Genomic DNA, 20,338 nt, shown 5'->3' with positions numbered 1-20,338 from the left:
TTGCATATTTGTAATATGAATTAACTGAGTAGTTAAGATTCACACATAATAGCTTAGTACGGGAAGATTTATTATGGTTTAAAAATTTATACATATAAAATATACATATAAATCTTTCGATTGGAAATGAGTTAATACTTCATAACTCGTTGATACAATATATTTGTTGTTGATTCGTAATGATGTCCACAATGATTCTTGAACTGACAGAGTTTGTGATGTTACAGGTGCTGTTGATTCTGACGATACTGACGGCACTGACTGTGTTGATGATGCTACGGTCCTGTTGATGCTGTTGGTAAAACAATTCTAGCTTGTAAATCGTACACCATTTTCGATCAAAGTTTCTACTCTACCATCTCCGTTCACTCATCCGATTTACGGTCAGAATTAAATAATCTCTAAGATTTTGGAGATTACATAACTGCCGCAGAGATATCTCTTCAATGAAGTTTATGAATTAATACTTCATCGTTTGTTGTTGTTGATATTCTTGGATATTTACAGGGCGTATGACGTTGATGTTTGAGATACATATTGTGATGTTCTGGTGTGGGATGTGGATGTTGTTGTTGGTGGTGGTGATGGTACTGTTGGTGTTGCTGATGGTGGTATTGTTTATGCTGCTGGTGCTGCTGCTGGTGTTTGTAACCTTTGCATCATATTCTCCAAAGCCACTACCCGAGCGCGAAGCTCTTTGACTTCTTTTATTACACCGGGGTGATTGTCGGTTCGGACGAGCGGATAAATAAAATCTAGAATTTGGTGTAGTATGTAATCGTGACGAGATACTCTAGAAATAAGAGAGAAAATGGTGTTTCGGATAGGTTCGCCGGTAAGTGCTTCAGGTTCTTCGCCAAGAGGGCAATGTGGTGGATGGAAGGGATCACCTTCTTCTTGTCTCCAATGATTAAGGAGGCTACGAACCCATCCCCAATTCATCCAGAATAGATGATGACTAATTGGTTGATCCATTCCGGTCACACTGCTTTCGGAACTTGAGTGGGATTCCATTTCGGAATCCGAGGGACTTGAACTAATGACGAATTCCATTTCGTACGATTGAATAAAGAATTTTTCGATATGAAATGATTTTCCGGCTATCGGGTGGTATTCTAATTATATAGAGCAACAGGTTTCGTAGATTACGGAGGAATTTACGGAATATGTCAGGCAAAGTTTACAGTAACAGATACGCTAAGATATGAATTAGCAGATACGCTAAGATATGAATTTTGTCTATACACTATTCATGCAATCAATACAATAAGATGTGTCTAGACTAAGAATGATAAGCAGGTAATTTAAGACAAGAATGATGAGCAAAACTTTTGAAATGCAGACACGGTCAAAGTCCAGACTCACTAATGCATCCTAACGACTATCAGTTAGACACACTAATGCAGACCTGGTTCGCTAAGACCACCGCTCTGATACCAACTGAAAGTACCCGTTCATATACATTATAAACGATTCACAATAGTTGATTACATCGCGAGGTATTTGACCTCTATATGATACATTTTACAAACATTGCATTCGTTTTTAAAAGACAAACTTTCTTTACAACGAAAGTTGACGGCATGCACACCATTTCATAATACATCCAACTATAATTGGCTTAATAATAATCTTGATGAACTCAATGACTCGAATGCAACGTCTTTCAAAATATGCCATGAATGACTCCAAGTAATATCCTTAAAATGAGCTAATGCACAGCGGAAGATTTCTTTAATACCTGAGAATAAACATGCTTTAAAGTGTCAACCAAAAGGTTGGTGAGTTCACAGGTTTATCATAACAATCATTTCAATATATTAATAGACCACAAGATTTCCGTTTATAAATATATGTACACTCGCAAGTGTATAAAAGTATTCTATAAGTTGTAGGCACCTGGTAACAAGCCTTAACGTTCATGTTTTACCCTCTGAAGTACACCAGATCAGGTGTGTTTAAAATAACCTCGAAGTACTAAAGCATCCCATAGTCAGGATGGGGTTTGTCAGGCCCAATAGATTTATCTTTAGGATTCGCGCCTACCGTACATAGACAAGTAGTTTAATGTTACCAAGCTAAGGGTATATTTCTGGTTTAAACCCACATAGAATTAGTTTTAGTACTTGTGCCTACTTCGTAAAACATTTATAAAAACAGCGCATGTATTCTCAGTCCCAAAAATATATATAAAAGGGAGCAAATGAAACTCACAATACTGTATTTCGTAGTAAAAATACATATAACGTCATTTAATAAGTGCAAGGTTGGCCTCGGATTCAAGAACGTATCAATATTTAGATTCAATATTGCAGGAAAGTACGTAGACGCAACGAAGATGATAAACACTAGATTGACCTCACGATCATACTCATGAACCATACCCATCACCTCCATAGCTATAACCAATAATTTCCTTAGCTTCGACTCATTCAAAAAAACTATTTTGAAATCACTCGGACAGCACTCCGTCGTAATATTTTATGTATACTAATAATATCTTGAAATAATACAGAGCAAATATATATATATATATATATATATATATATATATATATATATATATATATATATATATATATATATATATATATATATATATATATATATATATATATATATATATATATATATATATATATATATATATCAATTGAGAGAGTTTAGAGAAATATATTTTCAAGTTTCTATGAAATAATGAAACCTATTGAATTCTATTTATAATAGATTTTTGAATTATAAAAGTAAATTATTAAAGTATGAATTATTAAAGTGAATTATTAAAGTATGAACTATTAAAGTGAATTATTAAAGTATGAATTATTAAAGTGAATTATTAGAGTATGAATTATTAAAGTTAAAGTAAAGTAAAAGTAAAGTAAAAGTAAAGTTAAAGTATAGTAAAAGTATAAAAAACTATGTATGTATAATACGCGTATAAATATATATAATATAAATTTAAATCGTTATATATATTTAATGAAATAAAATATAAATATCGTTATATTTATTATACTGGTTAAGTAATGAGTTGTCAAAAGTGATTCTAGATATTTATAAAAGTTATATACGTTTTAATAATAAAGTTCTTTTTAAACTGAAAACGTCTTTGTACGTTTGAAAATAGATTAATAGAATATTATGGAAACCAATTCTCCACTAACTTTTGTCTAACTTTCGTAAATGACACTTTTTATTTTTATTTATAAATAGCTTTACAAATTATTCTGAATATCGTTAAGAGGAATAGATTTTCTCAAATCATAGTGGACCTCTCAACAGAGACTTGTAATCATAATTCAATGTTTCTGATAATTCAATCATTTAATATATTTTTTTTCGTCGAAAATCATATTGAAACAAATACGTTCGTGTAAAGTATTATACGTTTAATACTTTATTAATATTCTTAAGTTATAATATATATATACATATACATATCTATTTATATATAACGGTTCGTGAATCATCAGAATTTGGTCGAGATTATAATGAATGTATGAACACCGTTTAAAATTCTTGAGATTTAACTTAACAAACTTTGCTTATCGTGTCTGAATAATATAAAGATTAAAGTTTAAATTTGGTCAGAAATTTCCGGGTCGTCACAACCCATGGGCATAAAACTAAAATCAACACGTCAAACATCATGATTACGGAAGTTTAAATAAGCATAATTCTTTTATTTCATATTTAATTTCCTTTATTTTATATTTAATTGCACTTCTAATTATCGCATTTTTATTTATTGTTATTGTATTTAATTGCACTTTTAATTATCGTACTTTTTAATTATCGCAAGTTTATTTTATCGCATTTTTATTATTCGCAATTTCATTATCGTTATTTACTTTACGCTTTAAATTAAGTCTTTTATTTATTTAATATTTTACATTTTGTTTTAACTGCAACTAAAGTTTTTAAAATCGACAAACCGGTCATTAAACGGTAAAAACCCCCCTTTATAATAATAATATTACTTATATATATATATTTGTATTTTTATAAATTTAAACTAATATAGCGTTAAGCTTTGTGAAAAAGATTCCCTGTGGAACGAACCGGACTTACTAAAAACTATACTACTGTACGATTAGGTACACTGCCTATAAGTGTTGTAGCAAGGTTTAAGTATATCCATTCAATAAATAAATAAATATCTTGTGTAAAATTGTATCGTATTTAATAGTATTTCCTGCTAAAATTTAAGCTATTTTATATACACCTCGCATAACATCAAGTATTTTTTGGCGCCGCTGCCGGGGAACTTAAAAATTTAGCTTAAAAGCTTGAAGCGCAACGCTATATAAAAAAAATATTGTTATTTTTAGTTTACTTTTATAAAAATACGTTTTTGTAAAAATACGTTTTAAAAATTCAAAAATATAAAAAGAAAAAAACAAAAATTTATATATTTTTAAGAGTTTGTTAAATATATAAGTTTTATAAAGTTTCTTTATTTTTATTTTTAGTATTTAAAAATATAAATTTTATTTAAATATTGTGTTTTTTTTTATATAAAACATCAAAACAGCAAAACAGGAAAAAAAAATATATATATAAAAGTTTACGGGCTACACTGTAGCAGCCCAACCCATCTAGCCCGATTTTCTACTTCATGCGATCGCATGAATATATAACATACACTCCATGCGATCGCATGGAGTGATTTGACTCGTCTGAAACATAAGCTGTACGAAATTAGGGTTTATAATAATAATTATTATTAATTAATAACCCTAATTAGGTTATAATTATTTTATTATTTAGTTTAGTTTATTTATAATTTGTATTTTAAGTCTAAATTAGTTTTAATAATTTATAATATTAATAGTTTTATAAAATAAATAATATAAAAATAATATTTTTATAAAAATTGTACTTTTTACAACTTTTTGTATATTTTTATATTTTCTCCCTTTTTAATTGTTTTAGCGTAATATTTGTATTTTTCGTTAATTTTTAGTTTTAAACTTAGTTTTTGCCATAATTATTTTTTACTTCTAGATTTTTAGGCTTTGCCGTAAAATCCCTTAAGTGCCTTTTCTTTAGACTAAGATTTAGGTACTTTAGAATTTTGCGACGCCTTTTTAAGTTTTAGTTTCTTTTTAAGTTATTTCCATTTGGGATATAGTTTTTCTTGTAAGCTTTAATATTTTTAGACACCTTTTACCTATGTATCAATTATCATTCCAATTAGTAATCTCAATTTGCGATTATAATTTTAAGTTAGTGGTAGTAATAAGGTTGGGTTAGGCGAATGTTTTAAAGTTTTATAAGTCACTCTTTTTATTTCTTATTTTTCAACGCCTTTTTCAATTTTTCTTTTCTTTTTCGACGCGCTCTTTTTCTTTCTTATTTCTCGCTATTCTAGTTTTTAGGACATAGATTTTTATTCTACTTCTTATCTAAATTTCTTAAAATTACGAAAATTTATTTTAAGTGGTTAAATTGATAGACATCAAAATTTTCTGGTTCGTAGTAATAGTTGGATTTGTACGTGGACCGGGTTATTGGAGCCAAACAGTCCTCAATTATATTGAGACCAAACGAATCCTGCCCCTCTGCTGCATCTTTTGGCTATTCGAAACGTGGGCAAAATCAGAAAAGTCTATTGATTGGATAACTTATATAATTTTTCTTTCCTTTTTAAAAAACTAATAGGATATTCAGTGAATGCACTGAGCAAGACGTTCGCCACCTTTTGTACGTTCACCACCTGTAACTAGATCAAGACATTTAGCAAATATTACCGCCGTTGATTTTTCTTTAGAATCGTCATCCAGTCGACCAAGTACTCCAATTCAAATTTCCGATAATTCATTTTTTGAACCCGACCTCACAATTGAGAATCCGGAGAATATTCAGGGACGATTCATATATCCTGAACCACTAAACTTTCCTCCAGAACCACCAATCATTCAAACAGAGATTGTTGAGGAACGAACCATTAAATCAGAATCCTCTAGTGATTCGGATTCAATAAATTCAATTATGGAGAATCTGGAACCTTTAAGTATAGAAGACCGAATGAGAGCTAAACGCACTGGCCAAGGTCACGCAATTACTCATCTAGACATAAATGCGCCAGATTATGAAATCAAAGGACAAATTCTACACATGGTGACTAATCAATGCCAATTTAGTGGTGCGCCGAAGGAAGATCCAAATGAACATTTTCGTACCTTTAATAAGATCTGCACACTATTTAAAATCCAAGAAGTGGAGGATGAACAGATATATCTCATGTTATTTCCCTGGACTTTAAAGGGAGAAGCCAAAGATTGGTTGGAATTGTTACCTGAAGGGGCGATTGATACATGGGACGTTTTAGTTGAAAAATTTCTTAAACAATTCTTTCCGGCATCTAAAGCCGTAAGACTTCAAGGAGAAATTGTTACGTTCACACAGAAACCGAATGAAACTTTATATGAGGCGTGAACAAGATTTGGAAAGTTATTAAGAGGATGTCCGCAACATGGTTTAGACACCTGTCAAATAGTACAAATATTCTACCAAGTGTTGAGCTAAAATTTTCAAATCTGAAACCCACACAACCCACAAAAAAAAATATTTTGAAAACACCGGTGAAGGGTTATTCCGGAAAACTTATCTAGGGTAAAAGCTAGATTGAATTTTCAAAAGATCAAATATTTTCATAAAGATCCAATTTCCTTAAGGATCTACATTTTCATAGTCATGTGGGACTGTAAACCGCCTTTCAAATGTGCACTTTTCTTTGGAAACCGAAAGTAAATCGGCTATTTGATTACAAGTGTCGTTGACCTAAACCCGAGGCAACTGTGGATGGCACACCCACCTTTAACCATGGTTCTATCGTTACTATCATTGTTTATACCGCCGTATCAAAATCACTGATGCATAAAGTGTGAGAATAAAAAAATGATTCGAGTGAAGTGTGATTTTATTTCAAGTTATGTATTGCTTGAGGACAAGCAACGCTCAAGTGTGGGGATATTTGATAAGGCTAAAAAGGAACATATATTTCATAGCAATATCCCTCCTAAATAATAGGTTTTCATATGTAATTGTATTATATTTTCATTGTAATTGTTTAAATAAATAAGTGCGAAGACAAAAGGCGAAAATGAAGATTTGAAGACACAAACGTCCAAAAAGCTCAAATGTACAAGATACAATTCAAAAGGTTCAATTTATTAATGAAAAACGTCTAAAAATGACAAGAGTACAAGTTACAAAATGCAAAGTACAAGATATTAAATTGTACGCAAGGACGTTCGAAAATTCGGAACCGGGACATGAGTCAACTATCAACGCCCGACGCAACGGACCAAAAATTACAAGTCAGCTATGCACAAGAATATAATATAATATATAAATAATTATATTAATTATTTATATTTTATATTTATATATTTATTATGTCGACAAGCTAGGAGCCAAAAGTTTGTGAGCTGGATTTTCAAACTCCACGACTCGTGGAGTTTGAAGGCCAAAAACTCCACGACTCGCGGAGCTGCCAAATTCCAAAATGCCTATAAAAGGTCACGAATTCTGAGAGTAAATATATAATAAATAATAATAATACTCTGTAGTATAATATATATATATATATATATATATATATATATATATATATATATATATATATATAGTATAGATTAGTGTTATATTAGATTAGTTTGGGTTATGTAAAAGTTATTTTACGGGTTTTGAAGTCGAAATTCTGACCGTGTAACACTACGCGATAAATACTCAATGTAAGTTATGTTCTCCTTTTTATATTAATGTCTCGTAGCTAAGTTATTATTATGCTTATTTAATCCGAAGTAATCATGATGTTGGGCTAAAAATATCTATAATTGGGTAATTAGGCTTTGTACCATAATTGGGATTTGGACAAAAGAACGACACTTGTGGAAATTAGACTATGGGCTATTAATGGGCTTTATATTTGTTTAGCTAAATGATAGTTTGTTAATTTTAATATAAAGATTTACAATTGGACGTACCTATAAATAACCATATACACTCGATCAGACACGATGGGCGGGGTATTTATATGTACGAATAATCGTTCATTTAACCGGACACGGGAATGGATTAATAGTCACTAGAATTATTAAAACAGTGGTGAAATTATGTACAAGGACACTTAGCATAATTGATAACAAAGTATTAAAACCTTGGATTACGCGCAGTTGATATCCTGATGTAATTATTAAACAAAGTATTAAAACCTTATTACAGTTTAAGTCCCAAATTAGTTGGAATATTTGACTTCGGGTATAAGGATAATTTGACGAGGATACTCGCACTTTATATTTATGACTGATGGACTGTTATGGACAAAAACCAGATGGACTTATCAAATAATCCAGGACAAAGGACAATTAACCCAGGGTAATAAATAATCAAAACGTCAAACATCATGGTTACGGAAGCTTAAATAAGCATAATATATTTTATTTCATTTTTCCTCGTACTTTTATTTATTGTCATTTTAATTATTGTTATTTATTTTATATTGTTAGTTAAATATCGTCATTTACTTTACGCTTCGTTTAAAATATAAAATCGACAAACCGGTCATTAAACGGTAAAACCCCCTTTTATATATTATTAATACAATATATTTTGTACGAATATAATTGTTTAAAATATAGTGTGCAATAAGCCCGTTCCCTATGGAATGAACCGGACTTACTAAAAACTATACTACTCTACGATTAGGTACACTGCCTATAGTGTTGTAGCAAAGTTTAGGTATATCCATTTTGTAAATAAATAATTAAAACTTGTGTAAAAATGTATCGTATTTAATAGTTTTTCCTAGTAAAATATAAACTATTTCGTACCCCCACGCTACGACATCAGACTCGCCTAAATCCGATATACATTTTAGGATTTATAGCCTTCCGAAAGTCACTACGCCTTTGTAACGACGTGCTAAAATTTCCGACCTACTCGCGCTTGAACCGTCGCCACGGTCAAACGACATCGAGTTAGGATCTGAAAATTGGATAGCGGTAAGAGGACTCATAAACGGAGCCTTGGCCACTGACCGTGCATCATTTCAGTTTATATAGAGGTTGTATCAACTGATCGAATTTAGCCTTTCGTTTAGACCTCTATTCTTGTTGAAAATTTACTTTATATTTTACGTATGATGATAATGATGATACTTAAGACTTAACCTACGTACTTTTAAACTTTTTGGGACGAATTACTGACTTAGTAACCTTTGACTTAGGTTGAGGACCTTTTGGACCGACTTACTACTTACTTACACTTTCGTATCGATTTTACCGCACATTCACTGTGATTTATAGCTCCCTTTTTACTTTAAATATTTTTGAGACTGAGAATACATGCGCTTTTTATATTTTACTTGCTAGACACGAGTACTTAAACTTTATATATGTGTGGGTGATATAATGGCACAAATTTTCCCCTTAGCTCGGTAACGTTTAGTCATTGGTTTATGAACCGGTGAACGCGAATCTTATATATGGATCCATAGGGTTTGACATCCCCACTCGGGCTAGTCGCGCTAGCATTTAACGGGTGTTTAATACTTCGTCTGTTTTAACGCACTCGCCAAGTGTACTTTTAGGGGGTGATATATTATTTTACGTTAAATTTGTTTCCAAGTGCCCACGGTTAAGCATATACTTTTCATACTGTTTTGAATACGAAATATCGTGGTCTACATTACATTATTGTTTACAATAAAACTATAGCTCACCAACATTCGTGTTGAATTTTAAAGCATGTTTTTCTCAGGTGCTTAGACGTTTATTGCTTCCGCTGTTATAGACTTGCTGTGTTAGACTTCCGCTACATTGTTAGAGATGTCTCAATTATGGAACTTTTTACTTTGCATTCGTTACCTATGTTATTTTCAAACTATGGTTTTGTAATGACCTTAGCGTCACGTACTTATGTTAATGCCTTCTATTCGTAGAAGCACGTTATCTTTTGTAAAACATTCGACGTTGGTAAAAACGTTATCTTTTTATGAATGCAAAACTTTGCTTTAAAACATCATGTAGTGTTATACCGTGTAATGGACCTGTTGTTGATGATCCGTACCATGATGGTTTTGAACGGGGTATCTCAGTTTACCTTTTAGGTTTTAGCTTTTTGTCTTTTTACTATTTATTTAACAGATTCGGCTACTTTGACAAACACTAAGATATATTTAAAAAACTAAAAGTTATCAGCTAAAAGATAAAAGCTACCAGCTACAAGCTAAAAGCTAATAGCTATCAGCTAGTTTTGCCCAACGTACCTTAGTATATAACAAGATGGAGGTCTGTGACACCGTGCATTGATGGTTTAAACGTTCGTATCTATTTACATGAATAGTGTAGCGTTCTTTAGCAGCGATGATTTCAACATTTATAACAGTAGCTAATATTAGTAGATAAGTTTGCTTCATATATTTATAATAAGAATTTGATTATAGACAATTTGTAGTAATCTTTTACTTATGAAAAGTAAAAAAAAATAAAAAATTACAAAAAAATTTATTGGTGGGTGATGAAAAGAAAAGGAACACAAACAAGGTGAAATGATTTCGCTCTATCTATTAAACATTGGCTCAAGAATATAGACAGAGCAGAGACAGGTAGGGATGGCATCAGGGCGGGTTTTGTTCAGGTTTAAGTAATTCCGAACCCGAACCCGATTAAGAAATCCAGCCCCAAACCCGACCCAAAACCCGTCGGATCCCCATTTACCTACATACTATCAGGTTTCGGGTTTCTCCACGAGTAACGGGTATACCCGATTAGTCTTTCTGTATCTATATTTCAATAAGTTACCAAATCAAAATATCGAAAAATAACTTAACTACTTCATGTTTTAAGTATTATAAAATATCACATACAAAAAGTTGATTGAAAATTTTCTAAAATACTCAAATACACAAAATATATAAAATATCACATCTCGAAAACTTGTCGTATATGATTATATTGAATAAAATTATACTCGTTTTCAAAACAAATAAGAGAAATCTTTCATACATTAACAATATAATACTAATACTAAAATTTTACGTAAAAATTATTATTAAAATTCCTCAGGTTTCCCCATCAGGTACGGGCCATCTTGCCATCCTTAAAGACAGGAGATGCATGCAGATGTTTTGCCACCACAAACTCCTCAATTCTCAAATATGCCTACTATAGTGTATTAAAAATTATAAATTAATGACCAACATCTCCCAATTATAAATTATAACATCCCTTGATTTTTATATTAATATTTATTTTTCGAGAAATGCCACTCTTATTCGTAAATCATGGCTTCGCTTCTGAATATAAATGATTAGCGTATATTACTATTTGGTTAGTTTATAATTACAAACGCATTTTAATAATTGGTACAAATAAAAAATGAATAAAAAATGAAAATAAATATATTATAAATTTGTTTTAGAAACACCTAAAAGGTGAAAAAAATTAAATATTGTCTCTATCCCTATTTAATAGTCATCAGACAAAAAATACACAATTTAAAAATGTCATTATTACATTGTGTTTACACGCTAATTTTTATGTAATTTACAACGTTATCCCTAACTTTATTTTTACATTATGTTTTACATGCATAAAGTAAGTATATACAAGTTTATAGAAGTGGATTATTAATTTAAGATAGTTTAAAAACGAAAACATGACTATCAAATTAGGAAAGAGGAAGTAACAAAATAAGAAAACAAGAATAAAAAACTAAAATATCCATTTGAATTCGGGAAACAAAAATTTGATGTAAGGTGAATAGTAGCCACCGCCCGTTTAAATCAATAGATGCCTGTCATTGACGATTTAGACGAATGATAATGAATCAACCATTCTATGTTTTAGTATGTGTTTAAATAAAATAATTAAATAATGAAATTAAATAAGAAGTAATTTACAAAAATATACTTTTTTTATGCAAAAAGTAGAAAATTAAATTAGTATAGAGATCTAAAATTGTTATAATATTGAGTCAGACACGACAATGTCTGAGTGATAGATTCTGCTATCTATTGGACACATCTATTGAAGTTAAATTAAGTTACAACCCAACACATTGCACAAATACAAGTCAAATTAAAACCAACTCGTGAAACTACAACCGAAACTTGCAATTAACCACACCCTCCTTAAAACAGTGCCAAAACGCCTTCAAAAGCCCCAAAAATCCAGGGAACTGATTGTAGTCAAACGACAAAAGCTGCAACCAAACCTGAACCAGGGAATCACTCTAACTACATCCAAACAAACCCAAAAAATCGCAATCGTAGACCCGAGTAAGACTCCCAGAAATCAAACACGGTGAACAAACCCGACCTAATCTAGAAAGCTGTCATTCAAAAATGAAACTAACAAATGATGACGAAAAAGCATATGTGAATCTCACGAGTCGCAACCAAGAGTAAAACTACATAACCGCAAAGGCGAACTGAGAAAGTGGTAGCGTCGATGAAGAAGAGCAATGTCACAAAGCAAAATATGACAAAAGAAAAATCTATGACGAATGAACGCCTACTAAGAAGAAAAAGAGAACAGGTTTTGATGTATAAACATGAAAATCAAACTGCATATTTTGAAACCAAAGCAAACAAACACCGACAATTACCATCTATGCTATTTACAAGTAGGGATGACAAAAAAAAACCCTACTCGATGGAGAAACCCGAAACCCGATAATTTTATGTCGGGTTCGAGCCGGTAAATGGTTCTATGGTTGGGTATGCGGATAGTTTTTAATTTTTTTGCGGGTTCGGGTTCGGGGATGGTTTTGGACAAAAACCCGATTATCCGCCCCGTATACCCGAAAAATGACACGAGTCTATATACCGGACCCCTATACCCGATTACTCGGTCCGTTTACCCGATTATCCGGCTCGTATACCCGATTACCCGAAAAAGACGCGAATAACCGTGAGATAACTCATTTATCAATAGTTCTCAAGTAAATGGGGACCCGAATACCCGTGGAGAAACCCAATTACCCGCTAGTTAGTAACTATATGAGGACCTGACGGGTTCGGGTCTGGGTTTGAGACGAGTTTTTTCAATCGAATTCGGGTTTGAAATTATCTAAACTCGGCCCAAATCCGACCCGATGGCATCTTAAGAGATGAGATGTACCCATTGTATTGTATTAGCTGACATAAATTTTTTGACTGATTACTGTTTACCCACTAACCTTTAAACCAAACACCGACCTTTAAAACCAAACTTCAATCTTTTGAGTCCACCAATCTTTGAAATTACTGATTACTTTTTTTATTCAGTTTGTTTTAAGCTCCTAAAACCTGTGGTACAAATTTCTAGGGTTTCAAAGTTCACCAACTTCGTACAAACAAATGGAGAGTGCATTTGCAAGCGCTTCTGCAATCGGCGATCAACGTCAAAAGATCGAAGAATACAAACACATTCTTTCAACCGTAATCGCATCAAACGACGTCGTCCAAGCCAAAAAATTCATTGACCACAGTTAGGGTTTTACCTTGCTACCTCCCAATCCTGCGTTTACAATTCATCATATAATATGTAGATGTTCATTTACTGATTAATTCTCTCGTTTAATTGAGAATTAGTTAGGGCCTAATTCAGCAGCATTATAGTTTTGTATCCTTCAATTTATTGTGTATACATATATACATATGTATATGTTCGTTTATTGATTGATTTCATTTGTTCAATTGATAGTTCTTTCCGATGATGTTCCGTTAGTAGTGTCAAGACAGTTGCTACAAACAGTTGCACAAGAGCTAGGGAAATTGGAACCTGAGAATCAAAAGGAGATTGCTCACTATACACTTCATCAGATTCAGCCTCGTGTTGTATCGTTTGAAGAACAGGTTTGTTTCTAAATTAATCATGCATTATACTTGTTTTTATGTACATGTATTGCAGGGATTAACTGCATTTGCTTGTAAGTTCTTGTATGTGTAACTTTGAGATTATAGGTTCATAGTGTTCGTTAGTCGGCGAATGGTAACATGTTTATATTTGACTTAGCTGTATGAATACATAACTTTTCATGGAGTCATTGTCGCGCAGTGTCAGAATTTTCTGTTTAGTTAAGCTCATAAGTTTTTTTTTGGAAAGGCAACAATAATTATTATTAAATTTATAAAGCACTAGCAAGATGCTAGGTATACAATACACGACTTTTAACACACAATTAAACCCGAATATAACACGACACGATACACGAAACACGATAGACGAAACATGACACAACAACATTCCTAAAGCCTCACTCGATTTGTCCTATAACACACGATTTTAACACGACATCACATATGGAGGATCGAACCATCAGGATATCTCTAGATATACAAACCAAAACACACTACATAATCACATATGGGCAATCACTCGATAGAGTATGTAATTGGAGCACTCATGAAAGTCGAAGCACATAACCCACGAAACAACAATCACTCGAAACCCTCGAAAAACAAGCCTAATCCAACCACACAATCACATCAAGAGGTGATTAATATAATATGTCAAGGTGGTTTTACAAGAAACAAACCATGATAGAGCGACCGCCATACAGAGAATCACGAATAGAACCCTACCTGCTACCACTTTAAAACCTCAACCCGACAAGACTCGAGCCACACATCAGAAAGCACCAGAACCCTGAAACAATGAGAACGATGCGACCCGAAATAACACAACCCACGAGACAGGGTACTCGAAGCTCTTAAGACCCGAACCCACACGAATCCATCATCCACGAACCTACAAACTCGAATTTGATAATATGAAGATGAAACCACGAACAGATGAAGCAGCAACAAGGCGGATCCAGATGAAGTAGCAGACAAACGACAGGGGGAGCAACACGACAGTGAAGAGTTGTGAAGAAAGGACCTCCGGTGACCAGTACAGTTGCCGGTTAACAGCCGGCATAAAATCGACAGGAACCAGTCCCCGGAAGCCCAAACACCACTCACCTCCACCATAAACCCCACAGAAATCTAGATCTGCTCGAATTAATCACCGACTATAGGAATGTCAAAGTATGAAAAGGACACAAATAGGATAACAAGGAAAGGAATGGAACGAGATCCAGACCACCGGCGGAGAGCCGGTGGCCGGAAGGAACAAGGCGGCGGTTTTTTTAAAACTAGGGTAAGGTTTCAGTAGAGAGAGAGTTTCAGTAGAGAAATGTTATTGCATGTTATCTTAGTTAAGCTCATAAGTTACTTGTCAGCTTGAAGGTAATTGATCTTGTTAGATGACAATGTTTATGGGATTGTTTTACGTGTTCAGGATATTTTTCTTTCGTATTGAATTATATATGTCACAACTTATGTAGACTTATTTATGTACATATTTATAGGTTTTACAAAGTCTAACAATGAGTCACAAAGATTTGTTTGATGAATTTCATGTGTGTCTCTAAGATGGTGATATATATTCAATTCTATAGTTATATATTTACCTAGGGTAAGAATGAATACTTGTGTTGTATTTTTTGATATGATTTATGTTTACACAATCAATTATATTGACCCTGCAACTTGCAGGTTCTTGTCATTCGTGAGAAGCTTGCAGAGCTGTATGAGTCTGAACAGCTATGGTCAAAAGCAGCACAAATGCTCAGTGGGATTGATCTTGACTCTGGAATGAGGTAGGGAAGAATGACAACTGTCATAATTATTTATTATATGGCTGATTCACATGCTACAATAATTTTGAAACAAGTGATATATTATTAAAAATGGGCTTGCCATATACAAGTAAGGCGCCCACTGCACCGCCTATGTACGTTATGTCAATGCAAGCTGTCACATTGTTTCAGTGATATTAGTCCAGTTTGTGTCACGGGCATATATTTGTACTTGGTTTTGTACCTTTTACATACTTGGTGGCATCTTTCAGGATCCACCAGTAACTTAGAATATTTTATTTAATTTCGCAGAGTGATTGATGACAAGTTCAAGCTGTCAAAATGTGTGCAAATTGCTCGACTATACCTTGAGGTATGTTTTTGCTAATATCTTGAGTTAATAAAATAAATGACATGTGAGACAACATTTTCCAATGTCCGTAAAAGATCTTGCGGTTGCACCTTGAGTTAGAGAAGAAAATGAGTTCATTTATTATTCATTTGTTTGCAAAGATATGACGGTAAAAGGGGGTACGAATTTTCAAACTTGTACAATCATTTATTTCATTTTTTTTCTGAAACGTCTCGTACAGAATCATTTAAATTTGTCATTACCTTCATAGTTGTCTGAAAAACGTGTTATGCACACATAATGGACATGAATCCACAATCTTTTATGTTATAAATTACACACCCTATTCATAAGGCTACAAGTACCTTTTGATTTATATAACAGTCTTAAGTGCAATCAATTTAACAATAGATATAAGCTGGTTACTATTCCTTCAAATTTGGATAATACAATTGTTATAACTGGCTACTATTCATTTCAAGTTTTACTTGGAAAATGAATATAGGAAAATTGTTACGTGAACAATCTTGTACTTTTCTGCATCACTTGGTTGATGTTTGGCAGGATGATGATGCTGTGAATGCTGAGGCTTTCATTAACAAAGCTTCTTTCATGGTCAGCAACAGTCAGCATGAAGTATTGAATTTACAGTACAAGGTTGAGACTGCTGAAACTTTGGTTCAAGTTGAATTCTTTTTGGGAGGACATAACTGCATAATGTTGAACTAACACTAGTGTTTAAATTTTTTTCCCTTCTTTTAAGGTTTGCTATGCAAGGATACTAGATCTAAAAAGGAAGTTCTTGGAAGCTGCACTTCGCTATTATGATATTTCACAAATTGAGAAGCGACAAATAGGAGATGAGTATGTGTTCTGGCAACTCAACTTGGACATGGGTGCTAAAATCACTCATGTGACTTTCACATGTGTAGACATGAAATATCTATTCACCTAAGTATATGGCCTGTTTGGACCTATTTTACCCATTTGACATATTATCCGTTTCGACCAGTGACCCAAACCCACCCAACCTGACCCGTTTGGACCCATTTGAAATTTTTACCCATTTGACCCATGACCCATTTCAACCCAAAACCATTTAAACCCGTTACCCAAATCGACTCAACCTGACCCGTTTGCCAGGTATACACCAATACACATGACTAACGGGTGTTTATCTATGGCAGAGTGATTGATGAAGATGCACTAGAGCAGGCCCTAGCTGCTGCTGTTACATGCACAATTTTGGCTGCTGCAGGTCCTCAACGTTCTCGTGTTCTTGCAACTTTGTATAAAGTAGGTACTTTTGCATGATGACACCTGGCTTCTAATCTATCTTCCATAGATCTTTAAATTTTTAATGATTATTTACCAATAGCATGCCATAATGTTTGGTAGGTAGGTCTTGTAGGTCAAACACTAACACATTTGTTTGTTTGATTTTTTTCAAAGGATGAACGATGCTCGAGGTTAAAGATTTACCCAATTTTGCAGAAGGTATTAACTCATAGATTGATACAAATTCATTCACTAGTTGCTATGGTACAAGTTGTTATGGGTTTAAGTTTTTCAGGTGTACTTAGAAAGGATTTTGAGGAAAGCCGAGATTGATGCATTCTCTGAAGAACTGAAAGAGCATCAGGTAACATTATTAGTTTGAAAATGGGTGGGTCAGGCAGGTTGATTTACAGGTCAAAGAGGTGGCGGGTCATCCACCACAAGTTTTTTGGTTCCTTTTACTTTTATCGATTAACTATATTAAATTTGATTAAACAACTTCTGTGTTAAGATGTCAATCAAATCTTTCAAATAAAGATTTTCATTTCTAATTGATTGTAAGCATATAAATTAAGTTCTGGTTACCTTTGTCTAATTGAATCATTTAACCTTTTATTTAATTAATTTCTGGTTGATTATAAAACATATCCCACTCAGCCATTCTTAAGTGAAAGGTTCAACATTGGGATCTCTGGTTACAACCTTGGATCACAAATTTTGTTATAAATTATGTTAAGATATTACTATATCCGATGTCTGAAATTTGCTTATCTAACAGAAAGCTCTTTTACCTGACAATGTTACCGTCCTTGATCGTGCAATGATTGAACATAATCTCTTGAGTGCAAGCAAACTGTATACAAACATAAGGTATTCCAGTATTTTTACAATTGTTTTATGTTAAAAATTGTTGTATGTAAACGATCAGTATACCAATCTGCTGATCTTCATGGATTCTTCTTATGTTTAGAGAAGTTATTCAAGGTTTATGCTTTTCACGTGTTCTGCAAATATTATTTCCAAAAATCATACAAAAACATGTTTCTCTAGTTCATTTCATCATCATAAATTAAAATATTAAGTTTTAGATAAAGATCTAATACACTATTAATCTGTTCATTTTTGAAATTATTGTAACAGTTTTCTTTGTTTTATATCATCCATGTAAAAATAAAAAGGACTGCAGGTTGTGGTATATTGATGTTTTTGAGCTGGTTTAAAATGTAAAAAACATTACAAAATGAACACCATGTCAACTCGTGTTCACAAAAGTCTTACTTTATGAAGCTATGCAATATTCTGTATATGGCTAACTCTCTATTTTAAATTTTAGCTTCGAAGAGTTGGGTACACTGCTGGGCATTGCGCCTCAAAAGGTATGCTTCTGGTTTCGTAGGATCTTTTAATGGTTTCTACATTCTTTTTCTGTTCTTTTTTGAAAGGCAATATTTTTTTTTATTTTTTTTATTTTTTTTTTTTTCATGTATATTTTTGTACCATATAGTAATATGAACTTTTTTTTTTATGCTCTTTGCAGGCAGAAAAGATTGCATCAAGAATGATTTGTGAAGATAGAATGAGAGGCTCTATTGATCAGGTATTTTGTAGTTTTTATATATACTTCTCTTTGATTAGGCATCCTTTTACTGTTATAGTTATCATTAGTTTCATTGTAATTGAATATATAGTTGTCAGAATAAAAGAAGTTATGTATTCAACTTATAAACTCTATATTTAGATCAATTGATCTGCATTTAAAAACCCTGAATATATATATATATATATATATATATATATATATATATATATATATATATATATATATATATATATATATTCAACATCCTTTAACGAAATAGGAGCCCGTTCATCAAATACAACTTCATTTCTTAACGTTGACAATGGGCAGCAGGTTATATTTAGTAGGAGTATATAAAAGTTTATCATGTAAGGGCATATATTCATGTGCATAGTGGATTTTGTTGTGGCTTCAATATACTAAAAAAATTACATTAAGCAATTCATGTTTTTGTTAAATAATCATCACAAGTTGACCTAGTGATTTGACGTCATGATATTATCACAATAACTAGTGGTACATCTTGGGGTGACTAGGAAAAGTGGTAAAACTATTTACCCGTTTACCAGTGTTTTTGTAAAATGAGTGTCTGATTCATGTGGGAATTGTGGATTCTACATATTTAGGTGGAAGCAGTTATTCATTTTGAGGATGACAATGAAGAACTTCAGCAATGGGATCAACAGGTGATCAAACTATTCTTTTTTTTTTTTTTTTTTTTTTTTTTTGTATCTCACATTAACTTTTGGTTTCTAAGTTATTTACCATGGTCTAATATTTTCTCCTTATTTTTTATATTGGTACAGATTTTTGAACTTTGTCAAGCTTTAAATGACGTTCTTGATAGCATGGCAAAGAAGGGGTTAGCGATTCCTGTATAACTCATTGTAGTTGGTTAATTGACAAGATTGTTTCGTTTTGTAATTACTAGATCTTATGAAGAATCATGATCAGTCTGAATATAGGCCGTCTATTTACAACGATGGGTTCAATTTGAAAATTATACCATGAGTTCAGCCGGAATATCTTTCTTCTTTTTACTTTTACTTGAATTGAATTGAATACTTTTTTACAGAAAATTGTACTATGTTATCACTTCCTGTATTTTCTTCGTGTATGAGTGCTGTACCTGAGTTTGTGGGGTCATAAACCTAGTACTGAAACCGAAACGATAGGTATTCGGTTTTGGTTTTAGGCTTTGAACAATACAGTTTCAGTTAAATACTATACCGATCTCATCAAAGCTGCGGATTACTTCGATTGTCGTGACACTTTTGTGGGTCTTACGGCGTTTCCGGAATGGCGTCGTTAAAAGTCGTTTTTAACGATATTGTAAATCGTAGATGTAATTTATTTGATGTTATTAGACTTTACTCTTTTCATTCGCTTAAAAACAGAGGTCATAGTTTCAAACTGGAATTTATGACTTCAAAATTCTTTGTAATTTCCTTTCTTAACACCTTGCTAGGGAGCGTTAATCGACAATCGTTGGTTCCTTACAGTCATTTATT

The 20,338-nt window shown here is 32.5% G+C and overlaps 1 protein-coding gene across 1 annotated transcript; it reads left to right on the top strand.

The window, feature by feature from the left end:
• Positions 1–13,263: 13,263 nt before the first annotated feature.
• LOC139893929 (COP9 signalosome complex subunit 4-like) lies at positions 13,264–20,105 on the top strand. Its single transcript, XM_071877129.1, has 14 exons — positions 13,264–13,481; positions 13,698–13,849; positions 15,536–15,639; positions 15,931–15,991; positions 16,535–16,627; positions 16,734–16,834; positions 17,158–17,266; positions 17,423–17,467; positions 17,544–17,612; positions 18,027–18,118; positions 18,582–18,624; positions 18,786–18,845; positions 19,454–19,513; positions 19,634–20,105. The coding sequence occupies exons 1-14, from the start codon at positions 13,352–13,354 to the stop codon at positions 19,706–19,708; spliced, it is 1,194 nt and encodes a 397-aa protein (XP_071733230.1). The 5' UTR covers positions 13,264–13,351; the 3' UTR covers positions 19,709–20,105.
• Positions 20,106–20,338: the final 233 nt, after the last annotated feature.

The sequence above is a fragment of the Rutidosis leptorrhynchoides genome, chromosome 2 (genome assembly GCF_046630445.1).
Source record: "Rutidosis leptorrhynchoides isolate AG116_Rl617_1_P2 chromosome 2, CSIRO_AGI_Rlap_v1, whole genome shotgun sequence".
In the NCBI taxonomy this organism is placed as follows: Eukaryota; Viridiplantae; Streptophyta; class Magnoliopsida; order Asterales; family Asteraceae; genus Rutidosis; species Rutidosis leptorrhynchoides.
Note: the sequence above shows the minus strand (reverse complement) of the source record. Positions and strands in the feature narration are given on the sequence as shown.